The 22,800-nt window shown below is 41.2% G+C and overlaps 1 protein-coding gene across 1 annotated transcript in view; it reads left to right on the forward strand.

The window, feature by feature from the left end:
• The window catches only part of LOC308093102 (limbic system-associated membrane protein-like), a gene marked incomplete at its 5' end in the record, with an annotated part of 196,485 nt that overhangs the window by 168,025 nt on the left and 5,660 nt on the right, over positions 1-22,800 (forward strand). The window contains one exon of the mRNA XM_080439318.1: positions 973-1,093. Coding sequence (XP_080295444.1) covers positions 973-1,093 — 121 coding nt within the window. The remainder of the gene's footprint in view (positions 1-972; positions 1,094-22,800) is intronic.

Raw genomic sequence — 22,800 nt, forward strand, 5'->3', positions numbered from 1 at the left:
AGCTACACCTGGCAGCCATGACATGACATGTTCCACATTTAGCCAGGAATTAATGTCAGCTTGAAATAGCAAAACACCTTTTTATATTTAAGCATATCAAAGTCTATGGGCCTCTGTTGAATATGGAATCAGTAACTATCCATTAGTTTTACATGATTGTACTGTCACAAAACTGTTATATAAGTGTCCATCCGTCTCTCCTCTCTTTAGCTCCTGCTCTGTCTCCACCAGGCCCCTGGTACCCCTTTAAAACAATCTTTTGTCACATCCATTAAATTTGATGACTTCTCCAGCATATAGTATGATAATGAATAATCCATTCAATCACCCCCTACGCTATTATTACAGTGTTAATCATACATTAGCATGAAAAATGACAGTAGACATCTCTTTGTTCTCCTTCTGAAAAGAGCAAAGGAGAAACAGACCGCATGTCCTCTCCTATACTGTGTAGATATATGCAATATATAGATTATCAGATAATACAAGCAGATAATGCAATACTCATGTTTATCTTCATACCCATAGCCGTATTTATTCACAAAGACAACAAGAAAATAGCAGAAGAGAGAGAGCTGGAGCAACACAGACATTTTAAGTGTTTTATTATTTAGGTGCAAGTATACAGAGTGACTGACGTTTCGGTCTTTCGACCTTCCTCAGAGTCAAAGTCGAAAGACCGAAACGTCAGTCACTCTGTATACTTGCACCTAAATAATAAAAGGCTTAAAATGTCTGTGTTGCTCCAGCGTTGATCTCTTCTGCATCTGTTGTCCCTGCCCCTGTGACGCACCGGACTGGCCGTTTAAGGCTGAGGCGCCCCGGTAGAATCCCTTTGTTAACAAGAAAATAGCCTTTTCACATTGATCAATTGACAGTGTGGGGAGAGAGTTGCCACGCCTTTGTTGCTACGCAGTCATTATATGAACCGTAAATTACTAATACAGGTTCCTCTCTTTTGACTGTGTTTAGATCCTCCCACCATACAGAAAGCTCAGAGCACAGAGAGCCAGGTGGGTCGCATGGGCATTCTGCAATGTGATGCTACCGCTGTGCCAACACCAGAGTTTGAATGGTACAGAGACGACAAGAGGTACAACATCACACACACACACACACACACACACACACACACACACACACACACACACACACACACACACACACACACACACACACACACACACACACATTTAATCATTTATTTATGTCCACATAAGAGATACAATACAAGGACACAAATATTACAAGGTGCTGTCAAAAATGTACAGTCAGCAAATCATGGACAAATACTCCCACACCCTTTAGGGGTACAAATAACAGCGTCTTCGCCATTTTTGGCGGCTACCGATAGTAGAAGAGATTCCACAGAATTTTGCAAGCCATTTAGCTGCTTTTTTTGGCATCCCAAGTTGTTGGAAGCCTCTTACAACCAACCTATGTACATGTCCTAGGCTGCCAAAGATAAACACAAATAGATTGCACCTATAACCTAGCTCTGTGATGGTATGAAGGAGCGGCTGGTATTTAATGACTTTGGTCATAAAAGCTTCCTCTAAGCTAGAATCAAAGGTGCAGGCCATTTCAAGAATGGAAACTGATCTTTTTCCTTCATTGACAACAACAACATCTGGTGTATTAGCAGAGAGATGTGCAAAGATTTCAGGATTTTCAGTACAGAGTTGAAACATGGAAGGTTTGACACAGGAATGTTTGTACATTCTCACTGACGGTGTAAAACTGTTTAGATATGTCCTTAGTTATGAGATCAACTATTCTGTCGTGGCGTGCTATGTAAAGCCCTTTATAGGCATAGCAGCCATTCAGAATGTGTGACATGGTTTCTGTAACAAGCCCTGTGGTGTGATGCAAACAATGAGGTACATGAGTGGTGGGAAACCAGAGGGAAAGGTTGAGTCTGGTGGGAAGGATCTGTAACCTGGCTTTTACTGTAAAGGTGATAATGTCCTCATTGAGAGCAGTGTTCCTTAGAAATGAATGGGAAACAGAGTGGTCAGCAGAGGGAAGACAAGCAAGTTTTCCCTGAAGTTTAAGACCAGTCCAGTGTTGTTGTTGCTGATGTTGAAAAAGATCCAGCAAGGTCCACCGAGCACCTGCAGATGTCAGCAGGTGAGTGTGTCCACCGTAGGTCACTGTACCTCTCACAGAGGTGAGGGGGTCAGTTATTAAGTCCTCAGAGACCCTCACAGTCTCCGAATCAGACCGGACCCACTCCAGGGACACTCCGGTTTGGACACAGAGGTCGTTCAAGTCCGGCCAGTCCGATGAAACGCCAAAGCCCGGGGAGTGAGTGTCCAGTTTCCCACTGGGTTTCCTTTTGAACCCTAGGAAGTGGGGCTCTGACTCCCTGGCTAAAGGGACCTTGCGTCTCCTTAGATCAAGGAATAGGGAAGATCTGGCCAGTTCCCTCACATCCCTGTCATCATTATTCAACATGCTCAGTAGATGGGATATGCGCATGCTAGTATAAGTCCATGACACATTGGGTACACCCAGCCCCCCCCCCACTGAGGGTGGAAAACTATACCACGGGTGCTGTGTGTGTTCAGGGCAAACCACTTACGTACTAAGCTCACTGTTTTATTGTTCATTTCACTTAGTACGTTCTGCTGGATATGAACATTGGAGAAGAAGTGTTGTACTTTAGACAGAGCTACTGGTCTAATGGCCTCTAACTTCATAGTTAAAGGTAGAGAGCATCTGTCGATAAAGTCTAACCTAGCTGTAAACTCGGACAAGATGATGTTAACTTGTTCCTTCCATTCTCCTGCAATGTTAAATTTATGCCCAAGATAGGTGTATGTCTCATGAAGGGAGAACACACGTATGGGTTTTGTGGCTATTCTGATATCCGGGCATGTATCGGTTTTTGAGTGGTACCATCGATTTCCTCCGCTCCTTCTCTCATACAGGACAACACATTTTATGTCCTTTACTTCCAGGCCTGACCAGTCTAGAAATAAATCTGTCCTGGTGAGCATGTTTTTAATTACTCTCTCTTCCCTGGAAGCTAACTGGACATCATCTGCATAGCCCTGTACTGGGTTAGGGGAAATCTCACCGTGGGGGGCACACTGACATAACCACTTTAACCACTGGTTGATGGCAATTATGAAGTTAACTGCACTCCATGGGCAGCCAGTCTTAATGCCTGTCTTTAATGAAATAGGTTCAGTCAGCTGTTTTCCGCAGATCACCTGGATGAAGGACTCACTGTAAATGTCTTTCACTATGTCAATGTATACTTGAGGTAGTTTTATTTCGTCAAGTGACCTGATCATGACATCATGCGAAAGAGTCCCAAATGCATCTCTAAAATCAAGGAAGACTGTGTACAGTCTACATGACTCATGCTTGAAATCGTCTATCCCTGTTTTAAGGCAAAACACATGCTCATTCATTCCTTGCCTGTTAATGTATGCTTTTTGCTTGCTAGACAAAATATCAGCATCAACTAACCACGGAAGGATTCTATCCAGCATGCATTTCATAAAAACCTTATATGTTGTTGGGAGGAGGGATATGTCTCTCCATGTAGATGGATCTTCAGGGATATTGTCTTTCTTGGGAATACGATGGATAAGTGCTCCTTTCCATGCATCTGGCACTCTCCTATTCTCCAGACAGACATTAAAGATAGTTGTCAGAGTCTGACATGACTGCGTGGTTTTCAAAGTCTCATAAGTCACCCCATCCATGCCACTGGCTTTGCTGTTTGGGAGGTTGTGTAGAACTGTCTCTACCTCCTCACAGGTAAAGTGCATGGTGTTAGGAAACGAGGCCGGCTCATATGCCGGCAGGCTCTCATACCAGGGGGGAGGAGGGAGATCAGCAATAGGTCTCTGGCTCTGACATTTATTGTTATAATAAGCCTGTATGGCTGTAATGTCATTTGAGCATGTAGGGGGGCTGGGGTACTCACAGTCGTTCAGGATGACCTGGATCGCTTTAGACCTGGATCGCTTTAGACCTTTTATGCAGCCAGAGGTGAGCAAGTTTGTTTCTGCTCACTTTCTTACGGCGACCGCTGTGACTCGCCCCCGTCTCCAGGGACGGCAGAATGGTGTCCAGTAGGAAGCGCAGCTGGCCACGGATCCATTCCACTATTGAAGTTGTTGTTACAACTTCAGGATGGGGGTGGGCCAACGGGAGCTTTTTCAGGACTCGCGCCACATATTTAAGCAGTTGTAATCCAAAAGATCTACCGCTGTGGCTTTCCGCTGTAAAGACCCTGTTTCGGAAAAATATTCCACTTAGCAGAGTGACGAGCCTCTTCCACTTTTCCGGATCACCCGAGGCAAAGTAGTTTGTCTCACGCTGCCGTTGAGTGTTGAGGCTCTCCCTGTAGATGTTCTCCTGGTTCTGGAAGGCCATCCATTGGAGTTCTGACAGCGGGTGGACGTACTGCTGGAACGCCAAATCCAGTGGCTCTCTCCCCGGTATCCGCTCCGGGGGTTGCCGCTGCTGGTAGATCCTCCCGGTGGGTAATGCTTGCTTGTACGCAAGCTTGATCGAAGCGATCAAACACATAGTCCATAAGATTTGAAACTGCATCTTATTACTTTTTTTGGGTCTTTTTTTATTGTGCTCCTTTTCCTCTAAGCACCTTAACGTCCATTGTCTATCATGCACAGTATAAGTATAACATGCACAGTATACAATACATTGCTGCTATGCTCAGGCACCTTAGTTTAGTTTTTTTAGTTTTTTTTATTATCTCAGGTAATTTGTAAATATGTAGATAACTTGTCTGGCCTTCTGTTGCTCTCTTGTTTTGATCTCCTTCCCACCTGCCCCCCACCCTCTTCTTCTCCCCCCCCCCCCCCCCCCCTCTTCTTTCTATGGAAACTAACGTTGCGATGGGAACGATGTACAAAAAAGAATTTCACCCACTTTTTTACCTTGTAAACCTGTGATGTGACAATAAAACTGATTCTGATTCTGATTCTGATATTAGCACCTTGTTACGACCCCCTGTCTAGGGTAGGGGAGGTGACATAATAATGGAGGACAAAGTCGCTTTCAAAAATGAATTGATTTTATTTCCCTTTTTTTGTGCAGAGATTTCAAGCTCTTTTTGTCTTTTTTTTCATAAGTGCCAAAAACTTCAGGGTGTCGGTTTACATTTGCAAAATGTCTACCTAATAAAGAAAATTACCCCCTAACCTAAACCTAACAAAAGAAAAATATACAATACTAAACTTACTTTCCTAACTAAAGAATCAACAGAAACAAGGAAGTGGTTAAACCAAATAAAAAGACCAAACACCCCTACAAGGCAAGTGAACAGATTAATACAATAATGAAAGAAATAGGCAAATATATACAAAGTAACTAACTCAATAATACGGGTCAGAAAACAAGGTCAAACAAAGTAACTGAAGGACAAAGGAACGAACAAACAAACAAGCTACATGGGTTCGGGGAGACAGAGGGATTGAATCTCTGCTTGCTCTTTCAAATGAGAGCGACCAGTCCCCCATGACAGTCAGGGCAGAATGAACTTGTGTAGGTGAGCTTCAGAGAACAGCCAACCGTGGCTTGGGCGGAGACAAGGGACGACGAATGGGAGCAGGGGAACAGGGCCAGAGGCTGGACCTGTCAATCTGGACAACCTGAATGTAATCAGCCACTTCACACTCACACCAGCAATCAGCGCCACACCCAGTCGCACAGCATTCACACCAGTCTCCACCTTATAAGGATACAGAAAAGCAACAATATAACACAAGCCACAAAATATTCCAAAGCATCATAATTATACCTAAATAAACCAAATACAAATATATAATAATAAATACAAATACGGCTGGCCGTAACACCCCCCTCCCTAAAGAAAACTTCCCCCCCAAAAGTTATCTCCAGAAGAGGCTAAACGAGAGACACATAATGCACAGCCGAACTCACCATCCTAAGTTTCACAATGAGGTCCCTCAACCTCCAAAGTGTGAATATGCTCAAATCAGTGATTGGAATTTACTGCAAAACACATGAGGTACACCTCGCTGTTTTCTGTAACGTGGAGGGTGTATTACAAAGCCCGAGTGGCACAAACGCATAAAACACCATCGGAATAATAAAAACAGGACTACAAATGTATGCAAGTGTTAAAAGGGGTCTGCCAATAACCTTTTAACAAAATGACCAAACACAGAAGTTGCTACGAAATGTCTGTTGTGCATGTTCCCCCAAAGAAGGCTGTCTTTTTTATTCTTTCTAAAAAACACAAATTTAAGCCATAGCTTTTTTTTGGAGAACAAAGTGCAAGTGCACCAGACAAAACGAAAACCAATGGCAGGGTTTTTCCAAATTCACGATATTTTTTTTTGCATATTTACAAATCGAACGAAGACACAATCTGGAAAACACACGAAGGGGAGGAAAGGGGGTACGAACGAAGTTATCGAGTGGGAAAAATCGAATACACGATCACTGAGTGGGTAATAGGGATTCAAAGAGAAAACGAGTGGGTAAGGGGCACAAAGTTTCTTCTGTCATGTGTGCCCCCCCCAAGCACAGATGACAGAAGCGAGCAAAAATACTGAACAAAAGGACTAAGACACAACCTAAGTCAAAGTCACCACACAAAACAGATGATCATCCTAATACACAGACACGCACGTTTAACTAATTCCTCGGCGCACGCAGCAACCTGGGACACAGAATCAACCTTTTGTTCATTATTTGAATTCCTCTAATAGGACTAACTCACAGAACTGGTGAATAGTCAAAACTTTGCTTGCTGAGCACCATTTATCAAAAACACAGTCTTATCTCATACAAATTCCACATGTGTTTGGTTGGCAGTCTTTTCACAGGACCTAAACCTTTGGCGGTACGCCCCCGGCACTAACTCATATGCCCGTAGTATGGTTTATTTTACAACTTCATACTTGCGGCTCTCTTCAACAGTTAAGGCTGCACACACATCCTGAGCTTTTCCCACCAATTTGCATTGCAGTAATAGACTCCACATATTCTTAGGCCATTTCACCGTGGTTGCAATGCGCTCAAAAGTGTCAAAGTAAGAATCAAGTTCTGTCTCTTTAAAATGTGGTACCAGAGGAATATGCTTACTGACGTTGAAATCTGGAGGGCATCCCGAAGTTCCAGAACCACTTGTCCTGAGCTGAGGGGCAGGCGACCTGTCGAGCTCTGCGGCCCTGATGCGGAGTTGCATCAGCTCAACCTCCTTGGTTTTTGTTGCGAGTTCCACCTCTCGGAGGCGGAGGGCCAGCCCTAGACTATGTGAGTCCCCCCCAGCAGTGATGCGAGCTATAAGCGGGTCTGTTTCTGAGTCCTGAGGTGAGGCCTTAGCCTCTCCATCCTCAAGCTCAGTGAGCGCAGGGGAGTCTGTGTCAGCAGCCGCCTCCACATTCTCACCCGAACGCCCAGCCATATTCTCCGCCAGCCCGGTGCTTACACGCTTTATGAGCCCTTTTTCAGTAAGTTTTTCCTCTACAAAAGACCTTAGTTCGGCCTTATTGGCATCCGATGGGACCAAAATTTTGAAGACTTTTGCAATCAAATTTAACTAAATTTTAGTGCATTTATCTAATTTGTCTAAAGTGGGGCAAATATATACAAAGTAACTAACTCAATAATACGGGTCAGAAAACAAGGTCAAACAAAGTAACTGAAGGACAAAGGAACGAACAAACAAACAAACAAACAGGCTACATGGGTTCGGGGAGACAGAGGGATTGAATCTCTGCTTGCTCTTTCAAATGAGAGCGACCAGTCCCCATGACAGTCAGGGCAGAATGAGCTTTTGTAGGTGAGCTTCAGAGAACAGCCAACCCTGGCTTGGGCGGAGACAAAGGGACGACGAATGGGAGCAGGGGAACAGGGCCAGAGGCTGGACCTGTCAATCTGGACAGCTGGAAGTCAATCACTCACTCACTCATACCAGCACCACAGCCAGACTCAAGACTCACAGCTTCCACCACCACTCATGACCTTATATGAAACATAGAAAAACAATATAAAACAAGCCACAAATAATCCCACAATATTCCAAAGCATCATAATTACCTAAATAAACCAAATACAAATATATCATAATAAATACAAATACGGCTGGCCGTAACACCCCCCTCCCTAAAGAAAACTTCCCCCCCAAAAGTTATCTCCAGAAGGGGCTAAACGAGAGACACATAATGCACAGCCGAACTCACCATCCTAAGTTTCAAAATGAGGTCCCTCAACCTCCAAAGTGTGAATATGCTCAAATCAGTGATTGGAATTTACTGCAAAACACATGAGGTACACCTCGCTGTTTTCTGTAACGTGGAGGGTGTATTACAAAGCCCGAGTGGCACAAACGCATAAAACACCATCGGAATAATAAAAACAGGACTACAAATGTATGCGAGTGTTAAAAGGGGTCTGCCAATAACCTTTTAACAAAATGACCAAACACAGAAGTTGCTACGAAATGTCTGTTGTGCATGTTCCCCCAAAGAAGGCTGTCTTTTTTATTCTTTCTAAAAAACACAAATTTAAGCCATAGCTTTTTTTTGGAGAACAAAGTGCAAGTGCACCAGACAAAACGAAAACCAATGGCAGGGTTTTTCCAAATTCACGTTATTTTTTTTTTGCATATTTACAAATCAAACGAAGAGACAATCAGAAAAACACACGAAGGGGAGGAAAAGGGGTATGAACGAAGTTATCGAGTGGGAAAAATCGAATACACGATCACTGAGTGGGTAATAGGGATTCAAAGAGAAAACGAGTGGGTAAGGGGCACAAAGTTTCTTCTGTCATGTGTGCCCTCCCAAGCACAGATGACAGAAGCGAGCAAAAATACTGAACAAAAGGACTAAGACACAACCGAAGTCAAAGACACCACACGAAACAGATGATCATCCTAATACACAGACACACACGTGTTTAACTAATTCCTCGGTGCACGCAGCAACCTGGGACACAGAATCAACCTTTTGTTCATTATTTGAATTCCTCCAATAGGACTAACTCACAGAACTGGTGAATAGTCAAAACTTTGCTTGCTGAGCACCATTTATCAAAAACACAGTCTTATCTCATACAAATTCCACATGTGTTTGGTTGGCAGTCTTTTCACAGGACCTAAACCTTTGGCGGTACGCCCCCGGCACTAACTCATATGCCCGTAGTATGGTTTCTTTTACAACTTCATACTTGCGGCTCTCTTCAACAGTTAAGGCTGCACACACATCCCGAGCTTTTCCCACCAATTTGCATTGCAGTAATAGACTCCACATATTCTTAGGCCATTTCACCGTGGTTGCAATGCGCTCAAAAGTGTCAAAGTAAGAATCAAGTTCTGTCTCTTTAAAGTGTGGTACCAGAGGAATATGCTTACTGACGTTGAAATCTGGAGGGCATCCCGAAGTCCCAGAACCACTTGTTCTGAGCTGAGGGGCAGGCGACCTGTCGAGCTCTGCGGCCCTGATGCGGAGTTGCATCAGCTCAACCTCCTTGGTTTTTGTTTCGAGTTCCACCTCTCGGAGGCGGAGGGCCAGCCCTAGACTATGTGAGTCCCCCCCAGCAGTGATGCGAGCTATAAGCGGGTCTGTTTCTGAGTCCTGAGGTGAGGCCTTAGCCTCTCCATCCTCAAGCTCAGTGAGCGCAGGGGAGTCTGTGTCAGCAGCCACCTCCACATTCTCACCCGAACGCCCAGCCATATTCTCCGCCAGCCCGGTGCTTACACACTTTATGAGCCCTTTTTCAGTAAGTTTTTCCTCTACTAAAGACCTTAGTTCGGCCTTATTGGCACCCGATGGGACCGAAATTTTGAAGACTTTTGCAATCAAATTTAACTCAATTTTAGTGCATTTATCTAATTTTTCTACAGTGGGAGAAGTTGGGAAAGTGAATGCAACGTCATCTGTTTCTACAGCGGACATTACAACGAATCAAATACTCTACCTAACCTGCCAACCAAAACAAAAATGGAACAAAGCTTAATTGACTACTCACCAGAACCAAAACGAACCGAACCAAACCCATGCAACCTGTTAAAACGAACGAATTAAACCGACTTGAACGAATACTCAAAAAGTAACTTTCAAGGAATACGTTTCAGGGGTAACATTTTTAAACCGAGCAGAGTCCCCAAATTATGTTACGACCCCCTGTCTAGGGTAGGGGAGGTGACATAATAATGGAGGACAAAGTCGCTTTCAAAAATGAATTGATTTTATTTCCCTTTTTTTGTGCAGAGATTTCAAGCTCTTTTTGTCTTTTTTTTCATAAGTGCCAAAAACTTCAGGGTGTCGGTTTACATTTGCAAAATGTCTACCTAATAAAGAAAATTACCCCCTAACCTAAACCTAACAAAAGAAAAATATACAATACTAAACTTACTTTCCTAACTAAAGAATCAACAGAAACAAGGAAGTGGTTAAACCAAATAAAAAGACCAAACACCCCTACAAGGCAAGTGAACAGATTAATACAATAATGAAAGAAATAGGCAAATATATACAAAGTAACTAACTCAATAATACGGGTCAGAAAACAAGGTCAAACAAAGTAACTGAAGGACAAAGGAACGAACAAACAAACAAGCTACATGGGTTCGGGGAGACAGAGGGATTGAATCTCTGCTTGCTCTTTCAAATGAGAGCGACCAGTCCCCCATGACAGTCAGGGCAGAATGAGCTTTTGTAGGTGAGCTTCAGAGAACAGCCAACCCTGGCTTGGGCGGAGACAAGGGACGACGAATGGGAGCAGGGGAACAGGGCCAGAGGCTGGACCTGTCAATCTGGACAACCTGAATGTAATCAGCCACTTCACACTCACACCAGCAATCAGCGCCACACCCAGTCGCACAGCATTCACACCAGTCTCCACCTTATAAGGATACAGAAAAGCAACAATATAACACAAGCCACAAATAATCCCAAAATATTCCAAAGCATCATACTTATACCTAAATAAACCAAATACAAATATATAATAATAAATACAAATACGGCTGGCCGTAACACACCTTATTACATTGACGATGGTAATTACAACGGTTGTATGTTTAAATGTTATCAAACATTTGTGTGGCGTGCAGCCAACATCTGCCCCTGTCAGCCACACACATGTGTGTGTGTGGCAACACACCTCTATACTGCAATTATTATTTTTTTCTTACACATGGGTTTATCTTCCCCAGGAACTGTGAGGTGATGCTGACAATAATTCAGGACATTTCTAAGTTTTTTACCCATGACATTAAAATATTGACTGCCCAGAGAAACAGAGCGACAGTAACACTCAATACTCTGCATTTTGGTTGAGAGGCTTTCACTGACACTGTCCTGTCTCAGTTTCTCTGGGAAATCGTTTTTACACTAAAGCCGCTTTTCCATCACAGCTTAAGCACGACACTGTCCAGTACAGTCCAGAACCGCACCGCACCGCTTCAAAATGTCTTGTGTTTCCATTGCACAAAAGTCCCCACTCGCAAAATCCCCACCCTCCCCTCCCCTCCCGAAGGAAATCAACGCCCCTTTCTTTAACACACCAACTTAGCCTCAGGCTACAGGGTTAGCCTAAATGCTAGCGTGCTTCCTCAGAGCTAGTTTGGCTCTTAAGTTATTATTTGGCCATGTTCACCCTGACTTTAATCTTCGCTATTGTTGGGAAGACCTGTGTGGTGTCTAAACACATTGCCATCACTTATATAAAAAACATTATTAGCGTGTATCGTCGCACATTCATTGTTGCCAGGTTTAGCAGAAAAAAATAAGCAATCAGGTCTATGAAAACAATCCCAAAAGAAGCGACTATCTACGGCTATTTGAAAATAGCAGATCTACAAACTCACAACGCGTAGTGATGCGACGCATTGTGAGTGTGTGCATCTGCTATTTAAAAAATATATATACATATAATGTTGACAAATACATATTAATTTGGGGGTCCTTGACATGAAAATGTTTAAGAACCACTGGTTTCAACAACATATGGAAACAAGCCCCAAACTAGAAAAAGTGCTCCTCGGAGCACAGGTGTCCGCCAGGTCAGGTAAGTTATTGTGGCCTCCTGGTGGCGCTATAATAGGCCAATGTGAAAAGGGTGGCATTTCTTCCTCGGCCTAGTGGGAATGTGCGTGCAAATTTTCACGGAAATTGCACGCCGCGTTCATGATTTCAGACATTTTGTTCAAAACGGACCAATCCTGCAAACTTTGGAAGTCAACCTTAGCCAATCAGGATGGAATATGAAATATCGGACAGATGCGTCTTGATCACATGACTATAGAGATACTGTGTACCGATTTGCGTGATGTTTGGATAAAATCTGAAGGATTAATATCCAAAAATGTATTTGACATAAGTCGGCCTCCTGGTGGCGCTGTAAAAATCAGATGTGAAAAATGCAGTGCAGATGTTTTTCCTTGGCCTCTAGGGAGTAGGCGTGCAAAGTTTCACGCAGATCAGTGCAGTTATAGTTAAAAATGCAAATCGGCCTGTTATAGCGCCACCATGAGGCTGATGTGAAAGGTTTTAAGTGCCATTTCTTCCTCGGCCTAGTGGGAATGTGCGTGTGCAAATTTATGGAAATGGCAAGCTGCGTTCATGATTTGAGGCAGTTTGTTCAAAACGGACCAATCCTGCAAACTTTGGATGGTAACTTTAGCCAATGAGGATGGAATATGGGAAATCGGACAGATCAGGGTTGATCACATGACTATAGAGATACTGTGTACCGATTTGCATGAGGTTTGGTTAAAAACTGTAGGAGTAATGGGAAAAAATGGGTTTTGCACAAATCGGCCTCCTGGTGGCGCTATAACAGGCCCATGTGAAAAATTTGAGGCAGAGGTTCTGAATTGGCATCCAGGGAGTGTGTGTGCACAGTTTCGCAGCGACCGGGCCAACGGTGCCGGAGATTTGGTGGTAACACACAGACAGGACGGACGGACGGACGGACGGACGGACGGACGGACGGACAGGGGCGAAAACATACTCTCTCGCCATGCCTTTCGGCCTGGCGGAGACAATAATCAACTACATTTTAGAAACAAGCAGTGGTGGAAAAAAGTACTCAAATGTTTTACTTAAGTAAAAGTATCAATACTGCAATGTAGAAGCACTCTACAAGTGAAAGTCTGGAATTACTTGAGTAAAAGTACAAAAACTATTGGTATCAAAATGTACTTAAGGTACCAAAAGTAAGTACTAAAATGTTTGAAAATAGCAGATCTACAATGATGCGATGCGTTGTGAGCTTGTAGATCGGATATTTTCAAATAGCCTAGGTATAAAATAGGGCTTAAGTAGTTAATGTATGTTTTATAATGTAATCATTTATATCTGAAAAGTAACTAGTAACTAGTAACTAATACGTTTTCAGATAATTGTAGTGGAGTAAAAGTACTACCAATATTTACAAGCAACTTTACAGAAAAATAAGCCCAATGTCGCTTATAATAAGTGGACATGGCAACAGTGCTACCGTAGTGTTTACATTTTACAGAGACCTGAGTGGACAGACACAGCTGTGAGCCGACCAATCAGTAGCAGCAGCGTTATACGTCACAGCTTTAGCCCCGCTTAGCCCAGCTCAGACCTACCCAAGACTGGGTACTTTTTAGGCACCAGTTTAGTACCACTTACACACCACTCTACCCACTTCATTGTAGTGGAAACCGTCGCTGTGGTGGGCGGTGTGGGGTGGGGCTAGGTAAGTCCATGTATATGGAAAGCCGCCTTAAGTCACCTCACCAAGATGTTTTGGAGGTAGTTTATCATGAGGATGAGAACCTGGCCCCCTGTATTTCCCAATCCCAATATGTTCATTACCATGTCCTTTGTGTCTCTGTAGAGTAGGATTGTTCTCTGGGGCCTAAGCACACAGAGTGGTTATTGATGCACGCAATGTTCAAACCTCCACACAATGTTCAAACCTCCACACAATTTTCAAACCTTCACGCGATGTTCAAACCTGCATGCAATGTTCAACCCTGCATGCAATGTTCAAACCTGCATGCAATGTTCAAACCTGCATGCAATGTTCAAACCTGCACGCAATGTTCAAACCTGCATGCAATGTTCAAACCTGCATGCAATGTTCAAACCTGCACGCAATGTTCAAACCTGCACGCAATGTTCAAACCTGCATGCAATGTTCAAACCTGCACGCAATGTTCAAACCTGCATGCAGTGTTCACACCGATCAACCATTGCTGTGCTCCAACGTTGAGTCATCTGTTAGCACAAATAGACTAGATTAAATAACATGGACCTCTTATGGTTGTGGTATCACGTCATAAATGACCAGGTTCTCATACACAACCAGGAGGATCAGACTTGATGCTCTGGGCTTGGAAGAAGAGTGTTCCAGCATAGAAATGCATGAAAGAAAGTCTGTACCATAGTGGACACCAGTGGTGGAAAGTAACTAAGTACATGTACTCAAGTAAGGGAGACCGGGACAAAAGTAACAGGGGGCAAACGTAACACACTCATTAATTCTAATTAGAAATAAGCTAGAGGGGTAATACTTCTTGTGCACATTCTCAGTAGGGTATTCTCTCTGCCTATGGAAGGATAGAATGATCATTTAATCTCAGCAGATGTTTTCAACAAAAACAGATTTTTAGGTGTAAACGTAAATTTTTGAGTGTACGGTATTTTCCTTCTGCTGTTTACACAAATTAACGTCAGCAGCCTATGCTAGTATAGGTGTTTCTAGCTAGAATATGGGATTTTATCATGTAACACAGTGACCGGGGTCAATTGTAACAATGTGTTTTCAATGCAAGCAGATTTTTTGTCTGGGATTACATATTTTTATGTTAGTAAATGAACATATTTCACTAAATGTCACTACATTTCAAAGTAAAAATGCATTTAAATAAAAAATAGACATACATTTGAAAAAACTAAATTGAAAAATAAAATAATTTGAATAAAAATGCAAAATAATTGTAATTATGCATATAAAACATTTGTAAGTAAAATGTTTAAATAATAAAAAATACATATTACTTAGTGATGTGCTTTTATTTGTACAGTGTTACAATTGCCCCCGTGACGGGGGCAATTGTAACACTCTGACTTATTGCATTAAAAGTAATATTTTAGTCTTGTCCTTACTAGTGAAAGCTTATAAATGGTATTAGTAATTAGGGCACATATATATGTTTCTTAAAACAAAAGATGACTAGTATATTTCAAGTATTCTGTGAATTGTGAAGGAAAATGTAAAAAGTTTTACTTTTGTTTCCAATCTCCCCTACTGTACTTAAGTACAATTTTGAGGTACTACAATTATTTGAAAACTTTAGTTACTAGTTACTTTGTAGATTTTGATCATTATTACAAAACATACATTAAAGGACGACTTCACCCATTTTCAACATATCTTCATATAATTGGTCCTCACTAATGCTTATGATAAAATGGTACCATTTATTTCTACTCAGTCTGTGTCTCAGAGGAGGGCTGTGGACAGTCCCTCCTCTGAGACAATGTAAGTAATGTAACCCCCCTGTACAGCTAGTTCCTGCTGTGCTGTGCCTCCGCCTCCGCCAGGCCCCTGCCCTCCTTGTTAAATCAACCCTCACACACATTATTTTGTCACATCAGTTTTGATTTGATGGCTTCACCAGCATAGCGTGATAATGAATAATCACCTGTTTAATCACTCCCTACGCTATTATTCCAGTTTTAATCACACATTGGCATACAGAATGACAGTGGATGACACTCTTTGTTCTCTGCAGAAATGTACTGCCTGTTCTCCCCTATATTGTATGCATATGGTAGATTATCATTATACTTAATACATACAATATATACAGTAGATTGTAGAGCTTGTAGATCAGCTATTTTGCATATTTTGCATGACACTTATATATAACGAAGTAGGGCATTAATTTATAATTTAAATAAAAAGTTCAGGAGATAAAAGTCTTCTGTTCAGCAGTGACAATATCACTTGTTATTTAATGAGAGTGGAAAGTGAATGTAAATTTCCATTATGGGAAATAGTCAAATATGTGTACGATCCAGTATGTCCCACTTTAACACATTGCCTGCCAATTGGGCGTATGCTTACGTCCTTTTAAATAAAACACTTGCCTACCAAGGACTTAAACATACATTTTTCTTCATACGGATTTCTCTTTTTTTTGTGAAAAAATATAAATATATTCAACGGGCGATAGCAACAAAATGGCCTATCGCGGTAAAAAAAAAAAAGTTCTCCGGTGGATAGAGGAGACCCTCCCCCTCCCCCCAGACACTTTTTGTTTACTTCCGTGTCTACAACGTGGCCTCTGCGGCTCTCCAAAGACAGTCAATGTGTTAAACGTGGAGAGGCAGTAAGGAACAGTGATGACATTCAGAAGCCAATCTGTCCCTCCTTTTCAATACTTGTCATGTAATAACCTTGCAGATTGCTGCTCTTGCCCCCAACTCACTGGCCAAGTCATTTAAAGGGAAAGTAAAACTTTTGATGGCACTGCTGCTGATGACAAATAAACAACTGATTTGTTATTCAATTTGGACCCGGTGTAGTAGCAGTAAAGGTTACGTGACAGGAAGATAGAGCAGGAGCTGTGTGGAAGAAGAAGTGGTGTTATCATGGATATGATCCATAATCTAATAGGCCTATCAGCACACCAGCGCTCCAAGATGTATGGTCTTTGGGATATTTGTGCATTTTCCAATGTTTCCTAGCCCCCCCCTCAGTGTCTCCTATGAAGAAGTATACCTTACAAGGCTCATTTATTTTCTTTTTATTAAAGAGCTGGAGAGTCAGGAAGACCCCTGTTACTGAACAAACCCTATAACAATGATTACTATCAACATAGAGCTTTAACTTTTCAACAACAAACCTTAAAATATCACTTACATCAGCTTTAATACAATAAAGTATAAAGTATTTATCCACAGAGGTTAATGTTCTTTCTGAGCGTATACCTGCTCTGCTCAGTACTTTGTTTCCTGCAGGAACAGACAAAACAAAACAGCGTGAGTTGTCAGCTAATATGACAGACAGGCGTGATGGTTTTTGTCGTCAGACGGTGTGCGTGTTTGATCACTGTCACTTTGTCACAGCTGCCGACCGTTTTCAATCACTCTCCCAGGAGTGGAGACTCAGCATGCTCTGTTTGTGATTCAATTCATCATCATACATGAGTCATACGGTATGAAGTGCTGAGCTGTACTCTGTGCCAAAACTTCCCCACTATGCCATTCTACAACGTCTGATCAGTGATCGAAATAACTTTTCTCAAACTTGATTCACCTGTGAATGAAACGGTAGAGGAGTTGGAATCCTTTATCGACGCGTTATATCACAAGAACGATATGCCGGCGGAGAACAAACCAGACGCCAAACGCAATCGGCGAGAGTTGGGCTCAAGTGACATGGACGACTCATCAGGTGACATTCGTGAGTCTTTGACAAGCATCAATCATCAACTCAAGAAGCTTGACCTTCTTGAACAGATGTTAACTGATGTTAAAGATCTTAAAGCCTCTGTCGAATTTAACAACCATCTTATTGAAGTGTTAAAGGCTGACAATGCCACTCTCAGGATTGATGTCAACAACCTCAAGCGTCTGACAGGTGAACTACAAAATAACAAAGCCAACATGGCTAAAGACATTCTCGATCTACAATGCAGAAGTATGAGGGACAATATAATAGTACACGGACTCCCAGAAGGTCAAAATGAAACTCACCAGCAACCAGAAGAACTTGTAAAGAAATTCCTGCTGCACAACCTGAAAATGAAGACGGATGAAGTCGAGGCTATTCGCTTCTCAAGAGTCCATCGTCTGGGGAAAGCCAGAACCAACCAACAGAGACCCCGTCCTATCATCGCCAAAGTCACCGACTCCAAGATGAAGTCCACTGTCATGTCCAAGGGCAGAGAGCTGAAGAACACCAACTACTCCATCAGCGATCAATTTCCATCAGAGATCATGAGTAGACGGAGGCTGCTCTACCCGGTCATGGCTGATGCGAGAAAAAACAAAAAGAACGCTCGTCTTTCCATTGATAAACTGTACATCGATGGCAATCTCTATAGGAATCCTCGCATCACGTATTGGCTGAGTGGTGGAGATGAAATCATCTTTCATGATGCTCAAGAGGAGATATCGAGTCTCCAGCATGTCTCCTCTGCTGCTGTAAACATTAGGCACGATGATGACGTCAGTGGCACGTCGAGTATGCAGCATGCTTCCTCGGCCGCTGTAAACACTGGCGCGTGTTGATGATGTCAGCAGTGAGTTGTCATTGCCATGTCTACTCAGCTGTGTGTGTGTGTGTGTGTGTGTGTGTGTGTGTGTGTGTGTGTGTGTGTGTGTGTGTGTGTGTGTGTGTGTGTGTGTGTGTGTGTGTGTGTGTGTATATACTTACAAGTGCATGCATGTAGGTGTGTATATGTGTGTATGTATATGTGTATGTATGTATGTATGTATGTATGTATGTATGTATGTATGTATGTACTGTATGTATATGTATATGTATATGTATATGTATATGTATATGTATATGTATATGTATATATGTATGTATATGTACATTGTGTATGTGTATGTATGTATATATATATATATATATATAGTTATTTCATGTATTTGTTCTTCTCTTTCTGTTTTATTTTTCAATTTTTCTGTTTTATTTTGCCTTTTGTCCTATTGGCCCTCTCCTGGGCAGTATTTGATTGGTGGGATTTGATCCCCCCCTCTCTCTCTCTCTCTCTCTCTCTCTCTCTCTCTCTCTCTCTCTCTCTCTCTCTCTCTCTCTCTCTCTCTTTCTCCCCATCTATATTTTCACCTTTTGGCTAGGGAAATGTGGTCAACTCTAGGCTACTCACCTTAATCCTCGGGCCTATGGGGTTGGGGTTAATTGAGATTGCCTTGGGTTATTTGTGTTTTTTCTGTTGTTGTTTTTTCGTCTCTATGTTTTTTATGTGTGTACCTTGTTTGTTTGTTTTGTCTCATTTGTACATACAGTATATGTTATATATGGATGCTTATTACATTTTTGTGGATCTATGCTTTATGTTTGATCAGAGAAGGTTTTCTCCTAAACCTCAATTGTCAATATGGATAGTGTCAAAGGACTAAAAATAATACATTTGAATATCAGGAGCCTTAAGCATAAAATTGACTTACTTCGGTTGTGGGTTGAACAACACAAACCTAATGTAATCACACTGTCAGAAACATGGCTTAACAACAAGATTTCCAATAACGAAATCAAACTAACTAACTATGTTATATACAGAGCTGATAGAAGTACACGGTGTGGAGGGGTAATAACATATGTTTCATCATCTCTTGCCTCTGAGCTTATTGTGCCTGCAGTTGAGCCTTCACATTTTGAAAGCATTTTTGTTAAAATAATTTTACATGAGAACAAGTATATCACTATTGGTAATATCTACAGACCTCCTTCAGCTCCTGCTGAATCTTTCAAATGCATCATCTCCACCATAAACTCCATTAGAGATAAAACGAATTGATCATTTTGGGTGACTTTAATAAAAACTGGATGGATAAATCCTCTCATACTGCTAAAACCATTATTGGAAATCTTAACCTTTCTCAACTAATTAGTGAACCTACTCGGGTTACACCCACATCTCAATCCCTGATTGATTGGATACTGGTCTCACACCCTAATAGAATTATTAAATCAGGGACTATGCCTGATAGCTTTAGTGACCATTGTATTGTTTATTGCATCTGGAAAATCAATTTACCAAAACTTCCCCCTAAACTGATCAAGATTAGGCAATATAAGAAAATCAACATCAATGAATTCATTAACGACCTGATTTCAGTTAACTGGGACTATTACCAGATCATTTCAAATGTCCATGATGCTTGGAACTTTTTACACTCTGAACTTATGAAAATAATCGACAAACATGCTCCTTTTAAAACTATCATGGTCAAAGGTAGCCACCTTCCATGGGTAACATCTGACTTAATAAGTACTTTCAGGCAAAGGGATAAGGCATGGGCCTCATATCGTGAGACACAAGATCCCGCTGACTGGGAAAAATATAGACTGTTGAGGAACAAAAGTAAAATTATGTGTAGAAATGCAAAATCTAACTACTACAAAGATTCTTTCACCCATGACTCTAAAAATCCCAAAGATTTTTGGAAAAAAGTCAAAACATTAACTAATTCATCTGATAAAACTGATCATTATAATAAGTTAAAAGTTAATAACACTATTATACATAATCCTCTTTTAGTAGCTCAAGCTTTTAATCAACACTTCTCCTCAGTCTGTTCTCCCACAACGTCTGTTCCTTATGTCATCTCTAATAATTCACCACCTTGCCAAAGCACCTTCTCCTTCAGGAAAATTACACCCGTTGAAGTTATGAATGTCATTAATGACCTTAAATCTTCCAGTAGCCCCGGGTTAGATGGGATTGAAAATACATTTCTTAAATTATCTTCACACATTCTTATGTACCCTCTCTGCGATCTCTTTAATTTATCCATTTCAACTTCTGAAATACCTTCCATCTGGAAGTGCTCACGCATTACTCCACTACACAAAGCAGGCAGTGAACTTGACCCTAATAACTACAGACCAATTTCAATCATCTGCTCTATAGCTAAAATCTTTGAAAAATGAATTTATAAACAATTATCTCATTATCTCTGCAAACACAATATTCTTTCACCTTTCCAATCTGGTTTTCGTTCAAATCATTCTACAACAACGGCTTTGTTAAAACTCACAAATGATATATCGTCAGTGTCCAGCCGGGACCAGCTAACTCCATTTTCAGTTTTTTTTTTTTTTTTTCTTAAATCAACGCTATTGAACATAGCACATCTGTGTAATTTTTTTTTTTATAATAACATATGAAAAGTATTAAAAAGCGCCTCTGACGAAAACTCCTAACTCCATTGGACCCTCAAACTGTCCGTCAAAAACAAACAACTCCCCCCTCCTCTCAGGCTCTCGAGAAGCTCTGCTCTGTATGAGGCAGACAGGGAGAAGATTTTTTCAATGCTTTTGGGAGAACATAAACTGGGAAGAGAAGAGAATGTATGTGCAAGGTTTGATAGATGTCACCCCAGTAAAGAGGAGAAGGGTGTCTTCACAAAGGTCATCTGCTCGTGTTTTCTTTTTAAATGTTAATGGACAGAGAATGAGTGTGTGCAGGAGTTTGTTTCAAACATCTCCAAGAGCTCAAGGAGATCATGCCAAAAGACTTTCACAGCTTTTATGACAATCTAAAGCACTAAGAAACACCCACCACACACACGCAACACACAACACACAACAGTGTGATAATAAAATGTTGATAGGTATATGATAGGTAAATTCAACTGTGGTTGTTATTGTTAGTGCAGTAGGCTACAGATTTGACAGATTCAATTTTTCATGAATGTATTTTGTATTTATATGCCATTTATTTATTGTTGGTGTGCCATGATCGCTTTTGTTAAATACATGATTGAGTATTGAGGCAGAATTGTTTGTTGCACTCAACTGTAGAAGAACAACAGTGGTAACAGTTCCATGGTTGTTTACAATGCATGTTAAAATAAAAGTTGTTTAAGTACAGAATTCAGCTTGATCTATAGTATATGAGGATGGCGCTCACCATAAATAGCTGATCTCCAAGCTCACAATGCGTTGTGATGTGTTGTGAGCTTTGAGATCCATTGCCAGCTGTTCTTATCAATGATGGACAAAACCTCCTAACTCCACTTGCACTGGATTTGGGTAAAGTGGTGATAATATAATGACACATGCAAGTATCTGATCATATATACAGTCACAATACCAAGTTTGATGAGGCAGTATTGCTTTGTTTTAAAAAATATAAGGTTTTCTTCATTTTCTGAAAAATTGATATTTTGTTTTTCATTTCCTGAACAATTACCATTTTGGATTTAGCTGGTTCCGGCCGAACAGCAGAGATATTTTCCTCATCTGCTGACGGCAAACTTACAGGAGCAATTTTCATTGATTTAACCAAAGCTTTTGACCTTGTTGACCACTATCTGCTATTAGATAAACTCTATTCTGTTGGCCTTTCACGTAATGCCTTACTCTGGTTCAACTCTTATCTCCATAACAGAAAACAATGTGTTGCTATAGAAGGCAACAAGTCTGATCTTTCAGTTCAAGAACGAGGTGTGCCTCAAGGATCAACCTTAGGCCCACTTTTGTTTTCGATCTTTATCAATGACCTTCCTTCTATTCTCTCTGGCAGTAATGTAATACAAATTCAGTCAACCCTACAATCAAACTTTAATAAACTTGAATCATGGCTCTCAGCTAATAGACTAATTATCAATAAAACCAAAACCAACACAATGCTTTTTGGGACGAATCACAATATCAATTCTAATGCCATAAATCAGCCCTTTACCATTACTTGTCTTGACAATACACACCTGCATAGAGTTGATCACATCAAATACCTTGGTCTTTGGCTTGATTCAGAACTATCATTTAAATGCCACATAGACAATATTGTGAGGAAAGTCAATTTCAGCTCTGGTATTCTTTACCGGAACAGAAACTGTTTTACATTTTCAGCCAGAAAGAAAATTGTTCTACAACTCACTCTACCTATCATGGATTATGCCGATGTTGTCTATCAAACTGCAACTAAAACTAACCTTCTTCCTCTCAATACAATTTATAACCGTTTATGTAGATTTGTTCCTGGTTGTCCATTTATGACTCACCACTGCACCCTTTATGAAAATCTCAACTTACCATCTCCCACAGTGAGAAGACAGCAGCATTGGCTACAGTTCATTTTCAAATGTATTC

This window comes from Gymnoscopelus braueri (genome assembly GCF_963280865.1).
Source record: "Gymnoscopelus braueri genome assembly, chromosome: 1".
NCBI lineage: Eukaryota > Metazoa > Chordata > Actinopteri > Myctophiformes > Myctophidae > Gymnoscopelus > Gymnoscopelus braueri.